General features: G+C 40.9%; 1 protein-coding gene across 1 annotated transcript in view; it reads left to right on the plus strand.

The window, feature by feature from the left end:
* Positions 1-17,501, plus strand: part of slit3 (slit homolog 3) — a gene marked incomplete at both ends in the record, with an annotated part of 226,119 nt that overhangs the window by 145,996 nt on the left and 62,622 nt on the right. The window contains one exon of the mRNA XM_079228276.1: positions 15,945-16,016. Coding sequence (XP_079084402.1) covers positions 15,945-16,016 — 72 coding nt within the window. The remainder of the gene's footprint in view (positions 1-15,944; positions 16,017-17,501) is intronic.

Genomic DNA, 17,501 nt, shown 5'->3' on the forward strand with positions numbered 1-17,501 from the left:
TCGGCATTCCTCCTGTAGCGACTAATGACTGTGTGGCAGCGTGAGGGAGAGTCGTTGTACTCAGTGAGAGTGCATTTAATGCTGAGAGCCAGTGTTGAACGCAGGCCAGCGTTCTTCTGCCGTACCCTGAAGTCTTTCCGTACATTGCTATGTTCATTTGTATCAATGAGGAACGCAGAAAAAAACTGCTTTTATCCACAAAATATGAAGATAGAATTTGAAGTTAAACGACTTGTGCATTGTTTATACAGTGTTTATTATTTATTTTTGTTTGATTGTGCTATTTCAATTGCATTAAAGCTTTTTTTCTGAGATTAGAAGAAATCTGATGTGTATTTTAGATCTTTCATTTTTTTAAATAGATCCATTTCAAAATGTTTTACAAGTAATTTTTTTCATTTGATTACACAATTAACTTGTATATGAAATTCAAAAGAAGTTAAATCAGGATCAAAGACAATACAAAACAAAAATATGCCATCCAATGAAACACAAAACAGAAAATAAATCATAAAACCAAACAAAAACAATACAATTAAACTAAGGAGAGACAGAGGCAGAGATACCTTACCTCTGTTTGTTGGCTTTTTTGTTTTTTGATGTGTTCTATCATTTAAAAAAACACAAATATGAGAAAAAGACAAACAAAAAAATAAACCTTATTGTGACTAAAGTGCTTACTCAAGTCCCTAACCATAAAAAACTAAATAACCTTTGCAAAAATAAGAAAGAAAAGCATCGACATAAGACAGGGTGGGATGGCCAAAAGCCATTATCGTTTTTTTAACCTTAATTAAGTACAATGGTACATTCAGTGTGGTCTGGGGATTTGAGCCACCAAACCTGTAAGCTAATTCCTGTCACCTTTAGCTTCCAATTACTTTTCCGATTGAACATTCAGTCACAAATCGTACTGTAGAGCTTATTTTCATGATTTATTATTCTCGGTCCAGTTGCGTTTGTCTTCACCAGGGCGGTCTTTCGATGATTTGCATTCACAAGGGCAAACCAATCATCACTAATGCCCTGCAATGTCTCAATCAATAATATATAATCTATTTTAAAACACTTACCGCACAGCTAACGCCTGATTTGGAATTCCACTGTGTTTTAGCGAGTGTGTCTGCGTGTCTTTGAATGAGTTAATCCAGTTAGCACATGTGTCTGCCAGGCCACATCAGAATAAATGATGGGTCCCTGTGTGATGATGAATGGTAATTTAGATTTAACATAACTGGACTAACGAGCGTGCTAATGACTCCAAAGCTAGCCTGGACAGCTCTCACTTGACGGGCTCTCGCTTTGCATCCTAATGAGCTGGGAAAAGGGCACCCACACACACCCACACACACACACACACACACACAGGGAAAACATGCAGACGTGTTTTAATAAATGCACCAATACACAATCATGAATTCACAAATAGTCCTGGCAGGGAAGCACACACGTACAGCCACGTGTGGTCAGTGTGTGTGCATGTGTACATGTTTCTAAGGACTCCATGAGCGGTGGAGAGCAGCGCTGTCAGGCTAATACAAAGTTGATTAATTAATAATTATTCATGGGCCATATTTCAACCAGTTGAATTACATGCGGTTTTCGTTCACTGATCTTTCGACTCAAGTTTTTTTTCTTCTCTGCTGACAACGAAGATTAATGAAAATAGATGATGGGTACTTGATCATTTTCAGATAAAAATAGAATTAATCACTTCATTTTTCAAAAGGTCTCTATCTCAGTCAGAAAAATCTAAAGAGGGGGAGTTTTCAGATATTTTCTTTTTTTTCAGCTCTGAAATATTGCTCAAGGTAATGGGAATGTATGTCCTGAATTTTCCTGGAAAGTCACTGCACTCTTTTGAAATTGGTCTTTTTAAAAGTTCTCTTTACAACTAAGAAAAGCACAATTATTTTTTTCCTAGGGCATCAACATGTTCAACGGCAGTCATTACGGCTTCATCAGATCTGTAGCTTCTTGCATCTTGGTTGAGTGACAGGTCGAAATAAGGGATGTGACTGTATGGCCGTATTTTTACACTACCATTATTGCTTTCTGAAGCCACTTGTTGCCTTTATTTATGTGCAGGCTGCATGCTATCGATACCATGAGAAATCAGATAATCTCTACCCGTTCAGAGATATTTTGCAGATGCATAACGGGACTTCTTAAAAGCATAAAAAGCAACTGCTTTGTACAAAGGAAGGCAAAGCTTTCAAGAAAGCTGGAGCGCTGTCTGAACGTGAAGCCCGTATTGATTCCCTCCTGCAGGACAGTCTACCTCGCTGCTGATGCCACAGAAAAGTGACATGCGGGGCCGAGGAGGGATTGAGCATGATGAAAGACAGCGAGAGCAAACGAGAAGCAGGTCACATGTCACCGCAATAATGTCCACTGAACTGAAATGAATTCCATTTTTCAGAAACTGAAAGTATGACCGGGACAGACAGAAACTCAGAGTGTGACAAAGAGAGACAGATGGCGAGAGGAACAGCAAAATGGTTCGAGAAGTAAGAGAGAAAATAGAGGACTCACACCGCCATTACATGACATGCCCCTACACACACACACACACACACACCAGGGTTGGTCTGAGAAGCACTCTAAAGAGCAGTGGAACAACTGCATATTTTATGATCGCTTTTCTCCATGTAGCAAAGCTTTCTGGATGAGGGTGTACCACCGAGAGAAGGAGAGGCTGAGAAAAAGAGAGAGTAGGACAGAGAGGAGGGAAGTGTGTGTCTATGTGTGTGTGTGTGCGTGTGTGTGTAGCAAAGGGGTTTCGGCCAACCAGCGACTGTCATAATTCATAAGGGGAGACAGACAGAGTTGCTCTGTGCACTGTAACTCCACAAGGTGACTTTCACTCAAACACACTTAAACACTTTATTCCATGCTTTCCTTTGGACCTTTTTTTCCTCTCTTCTCCGTCATTTTTCATCTGCAAGATTTTCTTCTCATTCCATCTACCTTCAGTCCATCTTCTCTCATCCTCTTCTCAATGCTCTCCCCCTTCTTCTTCTTCTCTCTCTCTGTATCTCCCTCATGCTGCTCCACTTTCTTTTTTACCAATTTGCCTCCTCCCATCGTTCTTGTATTTTTTCCCCTTCATCATTTCGTACCTCCCTGTCCTTATGTCCAATGTTGTTTCATTGAAAGCAATGGCACAACCAAATCTACTGTTTTAGGTAATTTAGAGTCCACTTTGAACCCGGAGGAGTTTGACTCAAGAAAGTTCAGTGATCATCCAACCAAGCAGCTAGAACAGGATAACTTTTTAACATCAAGACAGCAGAGCAGCGAGAGAGAGAGAAAAAAGAATGACATGTACCAAGCTTGCAAGCTGGAGGCATGAATTGTATTTCCACCCACTGAGCTGTTGACCTCTCAGCCTCACTTCCACCAGGCCTCCTTTGCTCCTCTAACTTTCTTTTTTTTTTAAACCACAACCAGTATGGCTGCAAGTTTAAAAATACTCTCTTTCGAAAAGAAAAGTGGATGAGTTGGAATGGGAGTGTTCGTGTTATTTTTTTAAAGGGTTACATCAGTATTTCTCAACCTATTTTCCCATATCTTTATGTCTTAGTGACTAATGGGCACATCGGTTTTTGAAATGAGTCCAATATAGAGCGAGAAGGCTGCAGACTGCAGTCGCTAAACAGCTGCAATGCAATTGCTGGAGGCAATTCCTCACCATCAATGTTCGTCCACTAAAAGTGCATGTTTTTTGACAGGCTCAGATTGTGAGTAAAAACATTATGGAAAGAACCCTATATAAAAATTAAACATTTGTCTTACCTTTGGCTTGATCCGGTCCGTGTGTTATTGTGTCTAAACAAGGATTGCTAGGAGAAGTCTCATTTATCTACATTATCGAAATCACTTAAATATTCAGCCAACAACCTCTGACAACACCAACACTCCAACTCGCGTTTCCACCATTATCTTCCAGGCAAAAGTCACATGACAAAATATCAAAACAGCGAAAGAAAGGTAAGAAAAATGTTGTCTTTCTTTTTTCTTTCCATAATGTTGTCACACAGGTTGTCCTTAGGTGTACATTTGGCCACATACAGTGATTGTTTGTGCCACTCTACTGGCACAACTGTCAATATTAAACAAAGGTTAGTGAGTAGGAGAAACTGTGTGTGTGCTTGTGTGTGTGTGTCCGTGCCTGCCCTACCTGTCAGAAAGCCCCGGTGCAGTTGGTGTGTGTCCAGCGTCAGCCGCCCCCAGTAACGATTGCTTTCTGCAGTCGTGTGCTGCTTCCAGATCTGTCTTACATCCCTGACTCGTGGGCGCTGGATCGAAGCCCCTGGAACGAACCTTTCTTCAACCTAAAGTTTAATAATACAAAAGTGTGTGTCTGTGTCTGTGTGTGTGTGTGCGCCCTTTCTGAAAAAGCATATTCACTTTCACTGGATGTATGTTTTAAAGTGTCAATGTTTGTCCATGTTTGTGTCCAATATGTTCAACCACATCTTCTTGCGTGTATGTCCGTATGTTTGTGTGACTGTGTGACTGAGTTTATGTGTGTGTGTGTGTGTGTGTGTGTGTGTGTGTGTGTGTGTGTGTGTGTGTGTGTGTGTGTGTGTGTGTGTGTGTGTGTGTGTGTGAGCACAGAGGGGTCAAAAAAGAACAGAGCAGTGCAGCTTTCTGCTGTTCAGTGATTTTGGTTTGGCTGGCCTTTTGGCTTCGATTTGAGTCAGCGGCTCAGCAGAGCCATCACACCCTGGCAACAACCGGCGGCCTGGCAAAGACAAAGGGTCTGACCTGACCTGAGCGAGAGAGGAAAAGAAAGAGAGGGATGAGGTTTTGTGGGAAAGAGAGGGAAATGCAGAAGAAAGACACGATGCAGGCTTAGAAATTAAGAAAACAAGAGCGAGGTCGTCAACAGTGAGCCGAGGAAATTAAAGGTTTATGATTATCTGGGTGTGTGGAGGGTGGCTGAGAGGGAAAAAATATAGCCAAGAGAGACTGGCTGAGATAAGTGTGTAAGGTAACTACTCTCTAAAAAATAATGACAGCGCTTAAAGACGTATTTGTTTGAGATTTTGAAAAAAGAATCCAGGAAGAGAGCAGGGTGGCTGAATAATAGTAAGAGAGGTGGAAGCAGGGTCTGAGAATGAGATGAAGAGAAACTGCGACTGTTTACTCTTTCCATTGGAATAATGATGGTAGTTTAATAAAGCACTTCAGAGTTTGTTGGTCTGGGGAGAGACACCAAGAAAAGGTCAGAGGGGTTGGAGGAGGCAAAAAATATGGAAATGAGGGATGGAGAGAGGGATAAAAGAGGTGGAGGAAAAGGAGGTGGAGGTGATAAAGAAGGGAGAGACAGTCAGTCAAGCAAGACATTGAGGGAAGTAAGGAGACTGAGTAGACTTCAACCTGAAGTTTGAAGAAGAGGATCTACCTCCTAATAATTGTTGCAACACAATCTTGGTTTATGGTTGACACATTTCTATTTCTATTTCTATCGCGTTTATGTATTGTGTTATCGCCCAACCAAACAATGGCCGCTCTCTGCCCTTTCTGTCCATCCTTATGTATCTGCATCATGTGTGTATTGCTATGTAGGTGTGTCTGTGATGTGATGTCTTCCTTTGTCGTATCAATATGCAGCTCTACACAGCTGTCTTTGTGAGAGCAGAAATGGTTTATTTGAGCTAAGAGTTGTCTATAACAAACGCAATTTGATATCATTTAAATTTCCTTGGGGTATTTACAACAGTTTTAATTCAACTTTGCTACAGCGGAGGGTGTTAACAGACCTGCAGGTAACATTTCGATTCACACAGAGGAGGGGGTGGGTTACACAGAGCTTATGCGCAGAGATGGGAATAGCGTCAGATATCGGAAGAGCTCGGTGCCAGCAGTCTGACCCACTCACAATTAATCACATCCCACTGGGTGGCAGGACAGGAAAGAGGAGAGCTGGTGATGGGGGAGAGGAGGAGGAGAGAGAGAGAGAGAGAGAGAGAGATAAGCGATGTAAGGTGGAAATCAAGCAGGGCTGCGAGACAATTGAGAAAAGATGATGGGAGAGCAAAAGAAAGAAGGGGGAGGCAATCTGCGATGTAATTTGTTCCCGTTTAAGGTGTAATAGTCTCATCAGTAGATTGTTATGTGCATCTCTCTTTGTGCCTCGTCCTCCCTCCCACAGTATTAGTCTCTTGCTTGCTTGCCTCTCCCTCGCCTCTCCATGTCTCGCTTGCAGATTTCATTTTGGAAACCCACAAAGCATTTGTATTCCATCGGAACACAAGGGTGACATATGAAATATAAGAAAGCAAAAGCCTGGTATTGTGTTCCTAAATACACACACACACACACACACACACACACACACACACACACACACACACACACACACACACACAGACACACATATCCTTTTGCCAAACCACATGGATTTGTCCAATGATAATCATCCTGTATCCCTGTTTGCTCAGTGTTAGTTAATTTGATTAAAATCAGCGTCAACAGATTGTGGTTTTAAGGACAGCTTTTGTAACTTTACTCCACATTCTCGTCATCATTTACACCCAACTTCAAAGAGCCTTGATTTCTCTCAAAGATACCTCCATGTTTCAGATCCAGATCATGTTTTGATCTGTTATAACTCTTCGCCAAGAGCTCGGCACAATATTTGACAAAGTTCCCTCCTTTGTCCATCAGGCAATCTGCAAAGCCTGCTGAGCTCGGCACCTACTGGTCTCAGTAAGGAATAATGCAAACATACATTATTCAGTTGATTGAAGCGCCGTTACGGAAACCTTTCCCTGCCTCCATTTGTGCAGCAAAAAAAACCAGCCGACTGCATTTTAAAATGTCATGGTTTCACTTGTAAAATGGTTTGTTTCTTTGAGAGAAAATCAGTTCTCTGCTCACTCTGTCATGGATATAATTTTACTTAAAATGCATTAAATCTGCCAAAAGATTTGGCCTGGAATCTTAACCCCCTAGTGCTTTTTCGGTATAGGTTGTAAAACAGTTGAGCTTTCCCAGGGTGGTAACCACCAGCAACACTCTGGAAATGTACATTTTCTCAGAGATGAGAGGAGTAAATTGCGAGACTTTGACTGTGCAAACACTCAAGAGTTCATTAAACTAGCTTGCTCGCGCACTCACACTCGCTTACACACACATATATGTTTGGAACAACACAAATGCACATACGGATACACACAAAAACACTTATGCATACTCGATTTAATACCAGGCTGCCAGGGTAAAGCAGCAAAGCATGCATTAAACCCCGTGGGAAAATTCAAATATGAGACAATTCAACCACTAAAAGCCCTTAACTCTTCCACCTAAAGACCCTTAAAGCCTGTTTGCAGACCTCATGGACCTTTAGAGTTCTGTGTCAAAGTCAACAGGGTCACAAATCACTTCAACTTACGAGCTGAAATCTCCTGATCAAAAGAGACACACACTGAATGAAAGAGAGGAGCATTCATTTGCAAATCCCGCTCTTTCTCTGTTTCTCTGTGTCTCAAAGCTTCCGCATCTTCACACACAAACACACACACACATATATATATATATATATATATATATATATATATATATATATATATATATATATATATATATATATATATATATACAGATATCTCCCCTGAATAGAATGAAGAGGTTAAATGATCATGTGACCTATTAGATTGAAAGCGGGACACATTTGCGGGCTCTTGTAGCTGCTCTCTTTCTCCACAGTGAACGAGTAAATGGTGCTTGTGGGGTGTGGGGGGTTTAATATATGAGTGATTGAAGGAGTGAAGTGTCTGTTTTTCCCCTTTGCCTCCTCTCCTAAAGCTGTAATGAGGCCTCGGGGAAGATGCTGAGAGCTCTTCACACAACTCTGAAAGAGTCTTTTTTGGCCTTTCGATAGTTGGCCCCTTTTCAGCGACTGTGGGAAATAAATAAATTCTTCTTCAAACTCATGTCAAAGCGAAAAACTGTTGTTTTTAGATTTTGGCGCTGATGGACCATAAAGAGTGAACTAATAATCTGTGATAGATAGCTGAGATGATTGCCGTCACTCTCGGTACAGTAAATATAAAGATGCTGGTAGCAGCTGGCTAGCTACGCTTAGCACAAACACTGGAAACAGCTAGCCTGGCTCTGTAAAAAGGGAACAAAATCCACCATAAAGCTGTCTAAAACATTGTAAATTGAAATGACACCTTTTGGTTTTTCAAGGGGTTATGCTTGCTCACTGGTTTCATATGACTTCATGAAGTTACTGCGCCTTTCCCCTGTACAGTCTTTGTGCTAAGCTAAGCCAACCGGCTGCTGGATGCCGCTCTTCCAACTTCACTTCCTCGAATGTGTGTCTCAATGGCTCTCTCTCTCTCTCTCTCTCTGTGTCATTCAATCCAACCGGTCGTGGCAGGTTCTGCCCAAGATGTCAGTGAAAGGGGAAGTCACTATCGTCTCAGCGCTTGCTCATGAGGGAATGTTGGGTAAATTATAAAGTACGGTCTAAACATGCTCTATATGTGTCTCAGGATGAATGCTGCTGACGCTATATAAATATTTAGGCCTTGAGCATGTTTACTTGACTGAGCTGTCTCTGCATACTAAGATAGCTACTGTCAGGTGGCTCGACCCCGTGTCAACGCCACCTGCATTAATGGCCTGGCTCCAGTTGCTGCCGCCAATCGCAAACTCAAATATAGGCTGACATACTTTTCTTTAAAAAGCTGACATCTCAGACAGCAGGTTTGTATTTCTCTTTAGTCTTTGTTTTTTTAGACCACTTATTTAATTCCTGCTAAGTGATTGGGATTAGCACAGCTTTATGAGAACGCAGAATAAATACCCGGCATATCTGAGGTTTCATTTCGTGCCATTTTGCAGTTAGATTTTGTTCTCTTGAGCGAGTAAAATAAATATAGTGCATGTGTTATGCATATGCTCTGCATTCCTCTCTGATGCAATTTATACCTGCGGTAACCTGTCCACCATGTTTGCTGTTGGCTTCATTTCAATCTTTCTAATCAATATGTTTTCCAGTCACAGTACTGGAATTGCAATTTTGATCCGGAAGAGAATAAAACTAGAAAAAAGGCTTGTGAACTTGATTTAACCTGATAACATTAATAATAGCACAACTTGTGTGTTTCATTTAAAGTAGTCTTTACAAACAATGTATTACTTTTTTTTTTCTATAATGTTTCCCTTTAACCATATCTAATCCCACATACGTTAGCGATTTCCCACAACAACCTTTAAGGAGCATGAACTTTTCATGTTGCTGAATAAAAGTGCATTATGCAAAGGCACTGTAAAGATGGCTTGCTATTAGCCATCACCCCAAATTTGTTTGTCAAATTACCAAAATTGAACTTGACGCAAAAGAGTCACACACGTTCTATTTGCACTTGAAGGCAAATCCACTTCAATCTATAACCTGTTAGGTTGTGTATTGCCTTCACTTGGCATTCCTCCTGTTGAGTCCCAGTGAAGACACCTGACACACATAACAGCACATAGATGTATGTATGTTTACATGTAAAGCAACTCCAAGTTTGACAATTTGTCAAAGAAGCATGATAGTATTCATTCAAAAAGACCGGGATGAAAACAATGTGTGTTTCCGGAATCTTGGTTTGGTCACATCAATAATTGATATCTAATGTTTGCAATTATTAGAGGCAGTCTGATCAATCTTAACTACAATACAGTTGTAAGTAGGGTCATGCAATTGCTTTGTTGTGCTTTCAGTTTGCGGTCTCGTTCCCACAATGTAGTATTGATTTGAGATTTCAGAGTAGGTCCAAGTGCACAAGAAGGGTTTTACCCAGGAGGTCTATCTAAAATGAGACATCGGCACTTGAAAAAGGGAAGTCTAATATTATTATTTTTTACACTGAAAGCAATACAGATTAGCCTCAATAGTAACAGCTGACCTTTTTTATTTACTGGCAATGCTGGGGAAATAATCTTCAGAAAATAGTCTGTTTTTTATTCCAATAATGAATGCTCAATAATATTTAAATACATTTTCAAAATGCTTGCACAAGGAGAAAATAATGCATACATATTTCAATAAATCCCCAAAATTAATATGGTTAACTGTCCAACACACTGTTGCATGAAGCTTTTGCAGTGTGAGGATAATCAGAAGTGTGATTTACAATAAAAGTAGAAACACTAGCATGTCCGTTCAATACTGGAACGCTTTATGATGCGTTTTACATGGTGTTTGGTAATTCAATCATCAGAACTCTTCTTTCACTACGTCCCTTTTCACGAGACCATAACTAATGTTAGTGATTACGAGAGAGAATAATCGCGTTGAGCGTGAAGTCAATATTGGTTGTAATCACAGTCATAAAGTTACATTGTTGTGTTTTAGTGGCTGTAGTAATTCAGACATTACAGATCAGTGTATTGATCTGTGTCTGTTAAGGCTGATTGAGCATAATAGACACTAATAGAAATTCACTTTATTACACACACACACACACACACACACACACACACACACTCAGACACACATAATAACAGCTCAGACTTTGTGGAGCCGAACACACACAGAAACAGAACAGAACTAAAGAGCCACCAGACAAACATTTACATTTTGATGAATTAAATGAGACTCAAAGCTGAAATTTATAGTTTTGCATCTCAAACAACAGGATTGTCTTGTGCTTATTAATATCACCGGACAGTATGACAGATAACACACACATAAAATATAAGTTATGACCTTGGACCTGTAGGTCACAGGGGTTTGGTGAACATGTCAAATATTGCTTTACCGTCATCTTGACCCACAGAAAAACCTCAATGGCTTCATCTGTACAGCAGCCATCATGTTTTACTTTTACACCTCGTGTCCATAGATTTGGATTCTTTACTGGCATGTGGGCTAGATCGGATATTAAAGATAACATCTAACATGTGTAACAGGGAGGAGCCAATCCATTCTCACTGCCAAGTCAGCAAATACCAGCAATACCAGCTTAGTTTTGTGGCATTACTAGCCAAGTACAAAAATTAAGTAGACCTACATTGTGGTTTATTTTGAAAAGCCACTAAGCATGTAATGAGCAGAAACTGACAAGTCCAAAATTGATCAAAAAGTCATAATAAAAAGCTGTTTTGGAGTATTTGTCATGCTTTGCTTGATATTTTAAACGCTGAGGAGAAATAGTTTGGACTGCTGCAAACAGCCAGCTAATCATGTGTGTTCTTTTTATGTGTGTGTGTGAGGGAGGAAAGATTGACGGGTGAGGCTTTGACCTCGGTGTGTAGGCTGCAGCAAAGACATATATGATAACATCACTCTCTTTCCCTCTCTCACACTCACACACGCACAAGCGCGCACAAACACAGGCGATAGCATCTCCCTGGTGGGTTGCCTCTAAAGAGTCTCCTCCATCACGGACTGCAGAGGACCATTTATTGCAGCATAGAGACCACTGCATCGAAAATACACACACACACACATGCAGACACGTAAGCATGTGCCGCACATGCTGACTCAAGAATACACACTCACGGGGAGCGCACACATATATGGGCATGTATGCGCACACATTCACACACGTTCAGGGAACATGAATCTACCCTGCAGCAGCACGGCAGCGGTCACTGCAGCCTATCTCAAATTAAAAAGAAAAAAATAGTGCTGAATAGGCATTTTGTAATAGAAACATTGTGTGTCCAAAACATTGTTGGACTAGTCCTTGAGCTCTTTTTTTACTGTGACTGCAAAAACTAAATGTGATTTTCTTTTTATTTACTTTTTTACTCAAGCGGCCTTTTTCTCGAATAATTAATCTGCAGAGCAGCAAGCTTCCACTGTAATGTGGGCTTTGTGGCTAAATCTGTATTAGACTCAAGACGCATGAGGACTTTTGTATTTTAATAGGAGGAATATATGGGAATACAAGAAGGAGTATAAAAAAACAACCTGAAAATGAATGATAGATTAAAGACAAACTATTACTTTTAAAGAAGAAAGTTGACACTGGACACTGGATTCCCTTTAGAGACGTTGACTGGTGAGCTTAGATATCCTCAGAGCTCCCAGGGAGAAAAGAGTCCGAATGGCATCCAATAATGGATATCTAGACATATGTGTGTCTTCAACCCGCTTATGTAACCAATAATTACTGTATTGTTAACTCTGTGCCTCCATACAGCTTTAGAATATGAAGAAAACATACAAAATAAGACATAAAACAGAAGAACAACTAAAGCTGTCTTACACGAAACATATCGTCTCTTCGGAAACAGCTGCAACACCGGATGCTAATACACAATACACCAAGTAATTTCCGAACCACAGGCGAAATCATCAGTTGTGAAACGTTTGTAAATGGGACCGTGACTACAACACAGCCAATGTTACGGCTGTGTTGGATTTTGTGGTGGTAGTGCAGTTGGGATCCGTCAGGGCTGCAGGATTATTAAGGCAACGGCCCCATCCGGACCAGTCAGAGGCTTTTCACTGTAGGACTAAAGAAAATCAAATGTTGTCGAGATTCACAGGTGTACGATATTCTGTCTTTTTCCCTCTAGTGTAAATCACTCGGTTTAACTTTGAAGTAGTTTGGGAAGGTAATTTCACTTTGTGTAAAGTTCACACTTCAAGCATCGCAGCAACACTCCGAAAGTCAATTTCAACGAAAGCCGTTGGCACGAAGCCACAAAATGACACCCGACACTTGTCGGCCGCGTGGCCACTAATCAAAGTGGAGCCGGTCTCAACTTGTTTCAGCACCCCAATGTAGCGTCAACCAATCACATGTTTTTATTTCAGTCCGATCTGCTCCATATAAAAAACAGTTCCCGGTGCTGTTTAACAGTTCCAGCTACGTCAACAAGCGCTTGAGCAACACTTCAACGGCGATGCACTGGCAATGCAGCTGGCAACGCTCACTCTTTCTGTTGCTTTTGATGCTTGTAGTGTGAGCATATACTATCTTATATAATAATATTCAGCGTTGGACCTCATCCACCAATTTCTGTCTTTGTTGAAATGCACATATTTGTTTTATGACCACTTCAAATCCAAGCACAGCCTTGGCCAGAAGTAGTGTAAAATAAGATGGAAAAAAACAGCCAGAATATAAAACATAGTTGTGGACTTCTAAATGATGTTTTCAGTGTTTATCTTGGCTTAAGTCAGTCCGGTCACTGCTTTATTAAGGCAGAGAGATGTGGACCAGGGCTGAGCAGAGTGAGCAGGGGAACAACTGACAGGGAAATTGCAGTGGGAAATTATTGTTATTTCACAATTAAATTATATATACTGGGTGGAATCACCCCTGACAGGGCTGACCATAGCAGCAGTCCTAATGTGTGTGTGTGTGTGTGTGTGTGTGTGTGTGTGTGTGTGTGTGTGTGTGTCTGTGTCTGTGTGTCTGTGTGTTTGTGTGTGTAAGAGAGAGAGAGAGAGAGAGAGAGAGAGAGAGCGAGAGAGAGAGAGAGAGAGAGAGAGAGAGAGAGAGAGAGAGTGAATGTGAAACTTCATCCATCTACCAAGGCCACTGAGGCTACACTGGCAGGGAGGGAAATGTAGAAAGAGATTTGGAAGGAGAGAGAATTAAAGAGAAAGAAAAGTAGTAACATCAACAGAGTGAAGCAAAAACAGTCTATTTTAAGGCTGAGTGGGTGTTAGTGAAAACACAGCAAACCCCCGGTAATGAGCCGTTTTTAACAGTTGGGATGACAGTGCGTAAAACAGACCTTCCTTGATTTTTGTCGGCGAAATCCAAACCCTCACCGTGGTCACACTGTGTGTTTAGGCACAAACATATTGCAGATGCTGTAAAAAAAAAATCCTCTAATCTTGAATTTGGGCCATTTTTCAGAGAGAAAGCCGACCTTGTCCTTGTCTGAACGCAGTAAAAACACATTGTCAAACGTGAAAAATGAATGGGTTTCCGATATAAAAAATGACCGCTCTGTCTTTCTTCGTCCTGAAACAATGACTCTTTGAATACACAAGGTTTCGGGTGATATGTAAAGTAAACTAGCCCTATTTCCTATCCAGTGAAGTTAATGATCCATGGAACTTGGGCAAAAAACAAAGCAAATGGTTATACTGGCTCGTGTTGATGCTGGCTCCCACAAGCCACCAGAAAAGTTAGACCGTAGTATACGTTTTGGAAAGCCTTGGATTTCTGATGTCACAAGGATCTCTCATTTACTCATTTTGTTTTCAATCTTGACTTTTTCCGGTAAAGATCTGAGTTGAAGCCATTTGAACAGACACACATACAAAGAGAGGTCATACTCTTTCTGCCCAATTGTATCTATTTGGTTTGATTATAAAATAAAACAATAATACAAAGATCTGGCTGAAATGTATTTTAAAATTGTAATCTGCAGCAAAGGTTTTTCCATGTATTTTTTTTATTTTGTTTTGCTTTGCTTTACTTTCAAACACATAATTTATTCATATTGAAATACAAATAGAACACAACCAAGCCAATCTGCTCCGTTAAAAAAAAATCCAACATCTCAAGATAAGCCTGCAGTACCTTTAAGGATAATAACACGAGTATTTGTTCTGTTTTTCACATCGTATTTACTGCATTATGACCACATAATGCAAATGATATGTCTTTGTCCGAGCTTGTTTTGCTGTATTTCTTTTATCTATGTGGACTGCACTACTCCAGTCATGAGGGACCTGCTTGTGTTCTAATTTCCCCCACCGAGTGTTTTGTGAACGCTGCTTTACCAGCTTGTTGAGTCCGCCGCTGCAACCCGATCCCCCTGTGGAAGCCTTTGATGGAGGAGCTGTCTTCTCTGCATTTCTTTTTTCACTGCTCTGATTTCTGTCTCCATTTCTGTACATGGAAATCACAGAGAATCGATAGGTGTTGAGTTTCTTCAACACACGGAGTGGGATTGCTCGTGTGTGTTTGTGTTTCCTCGTAATGACAGTCAGCCTTGTTTTTCATTCCACTTCGGGTCGATAATACATATGAGGCAAAGTGTAGTTCATGAGCGAGCTAATAGTCAGAGATAGCAGGGACCAGCCTCTGAGTTAGATATGAAAGAAGCACAGATCAAGGGGGATGTGTGTGTGTGTGTGTGTGTGTGTGTGTGTGTGTGTGTGTGTGTGTGTTAGCGTATCAATAAATAATAATTTAAAACTTCGCACAAAAGCAGAACCTTGAACAGAAGGTCAGAATCCGCAAATGTAGTGTTTTGCCGTTTTTATGATGTTTGAAATAGTACGTTTGTATGAGTTCAATTTAAATCAAGTGATTTATATTTATACAACCGAGAATAACAAATGTCTCTTAGTGAGTTTTACAAGCTCTACAACGTGTTCAGTATTCGCCTCGACTCTGAGACCCTCGAGTCAGATAAAGGACAGCTTTACTTTAAGGGGAATATTGTAACATGAACTAATGGAGATCATATTAGTTGGAGCTCTGTAAAAACCTGTAGAATATAGACGGGCTTCAAGACAGACGAGAGTCTAAGAAAAAAATCATTTTGAGGTTCATGTATTGTTTATTAGACACTACAGGTGAATAGGATAAAATATGTTACTAATAGACTTTCCCAGTTGATTTCTGACATGTAGTTAATTATTATTTATTTATTTATAGTTTTGCTGTAACAGGATATGTCTCAGAGTCTTTGCTCTTAGCCACCTCAGGACCCCTTCCAGTTCATTGTGTGATCCCGTTGGGGTAAACCACTGCCGTGGACAAGGAGTTCGTGTAAACTTACTTATTCAAGTATGACTTTAAAAACAAAAAATCCCCAAACATGGAGATTCGAGAGGTCAGGGATAAGGTGAGAAGAACTCAAACCTTCGTTCCGGATAGAATTTAATTTAACTTGCGTCAGAGTTTAAACCGCCAGACCAAAAAGTGGCACCAGGGTCTTATTTTTCTAACAATCTGTTTTTCTCTTTTCTCCCCCTCTTTTGTCTCTCTCTCTGTTTCTCCATCCAGCACCCTCAACAACAACAACATCACCCTCATCCCCCTGTCCAGCTTCAACCACATGCCCAAGCTGCGGACACTGTGAGTATAACACACAATCACACACACACACACACACACACACACACACACACACACACACACACACACACACACACACACACACACACAGAACACTGCTAACATATACCACAGGCGCTCACACACGTGCACTCTGTGGTTGCGCATTAACACATACACACATGCACAAAGATGTATTAGTGCCTACTTTCATGTAGACTGAGTACGTTCACTGTGCACACAAAACTACACACACCACTCTCATACACAAATGCCACAAACACACACACACACACACACACACACACACACACAGCATGGCAGCAGTGTCTGTGTGCGATCATCTAATCATGCTATAATAAGAGACCAACTCTTCCATTGTTTCATGACTGTGAATAATTATGTGGCTATGATGTCCACACACACACACACACACACACACACACACACACACACACACACACACACACACACACACACACACACAGATGGATACAGTGACAAAATGTGCAAACACACTTGAGAAATTGTAACCTCATTATTGCCACAAGCAAGACTTGTTTAGGCTCTATCTATAGTTCAATCCACTTTGAATAATTATGAGAAGCCTCCTACACTGATGTTACGAACGAGAACACAGACACCGAGAAAAACACACACACACACACACACACACACACACACACACACACACACACAGTCATGATCCAACATAAACCCCTGGCCAAGTCATCCTTTCTCATTGATAACAAGGGGGGTTTAATTTGTCTTTTTTTCTGTATTTGTGTGAGGGAGAGAGTTGCCAAGGCAATGGCACGACATCTCAAGGGGGACTACCCATAATCCTGTGGGATTGTCTGAGAGGCAGAGCATTGGTTGCATTCCTGCTGGCCACACTGATGTTGAATTCTGCCAAACCAGCATGCAGAGAATGGGATTTCCTCCCCAAATCATCATTTTTAATAGGCCCTTGCGTGGTCACTCGACCCTACTTCAAAAATGGGGATTTCTAAATAAAATCAGGATAACAATCGTAGAAGTCCATTTGTCTTTTACGATCATTTCCCCCGTTCAACTTTTGAACGGCAGCATCCCTCAACAGCCAATCACGTGGCAGGGTTTCTATATTTCCTGCATACTGCTGCAACTCGAGTGAAAATACGGCTCAAAATCAGCCTTTGAAAATTGGATTCTGGCAGCAGCGAAGCTACGCAGTTGCCAGCAAATTGAGTACAGAGTTACCAATATCCAGTATCTTTTAATCACAAGCCCTTGTGTGCCTCTGTTTTCTGTCAAAACTGAGTGAGTGTCACCTCTGATTCCCTCCTTCACCCTCTGCCTTTTGTCTCTCCTCGTCCTTGCGTTATGTGTGCATCCCATTTTACCCTTTTCTCTCTCGTTTTTCTAACTTATTTTACACTTCGTCCTCACTTACTCCAATCTTTCTTCTCTTTTCAACCTCTCCTAATATGAATCCTCTGTTTTCCCCATCATACCACTCTTTCC

The sequence above is a fragment of the Taurulus bubalis genome, assembly GCF_910589615.1.
Source record: "Taurulus bubalis genome assembly, chromosome: 13".
Taxonomy (NCBI): Eukaryota; Metazoa; Chordata; class Actinopteri; order Perciformes; family Cottidae; genus Taurulus; species Taurulus bubalis.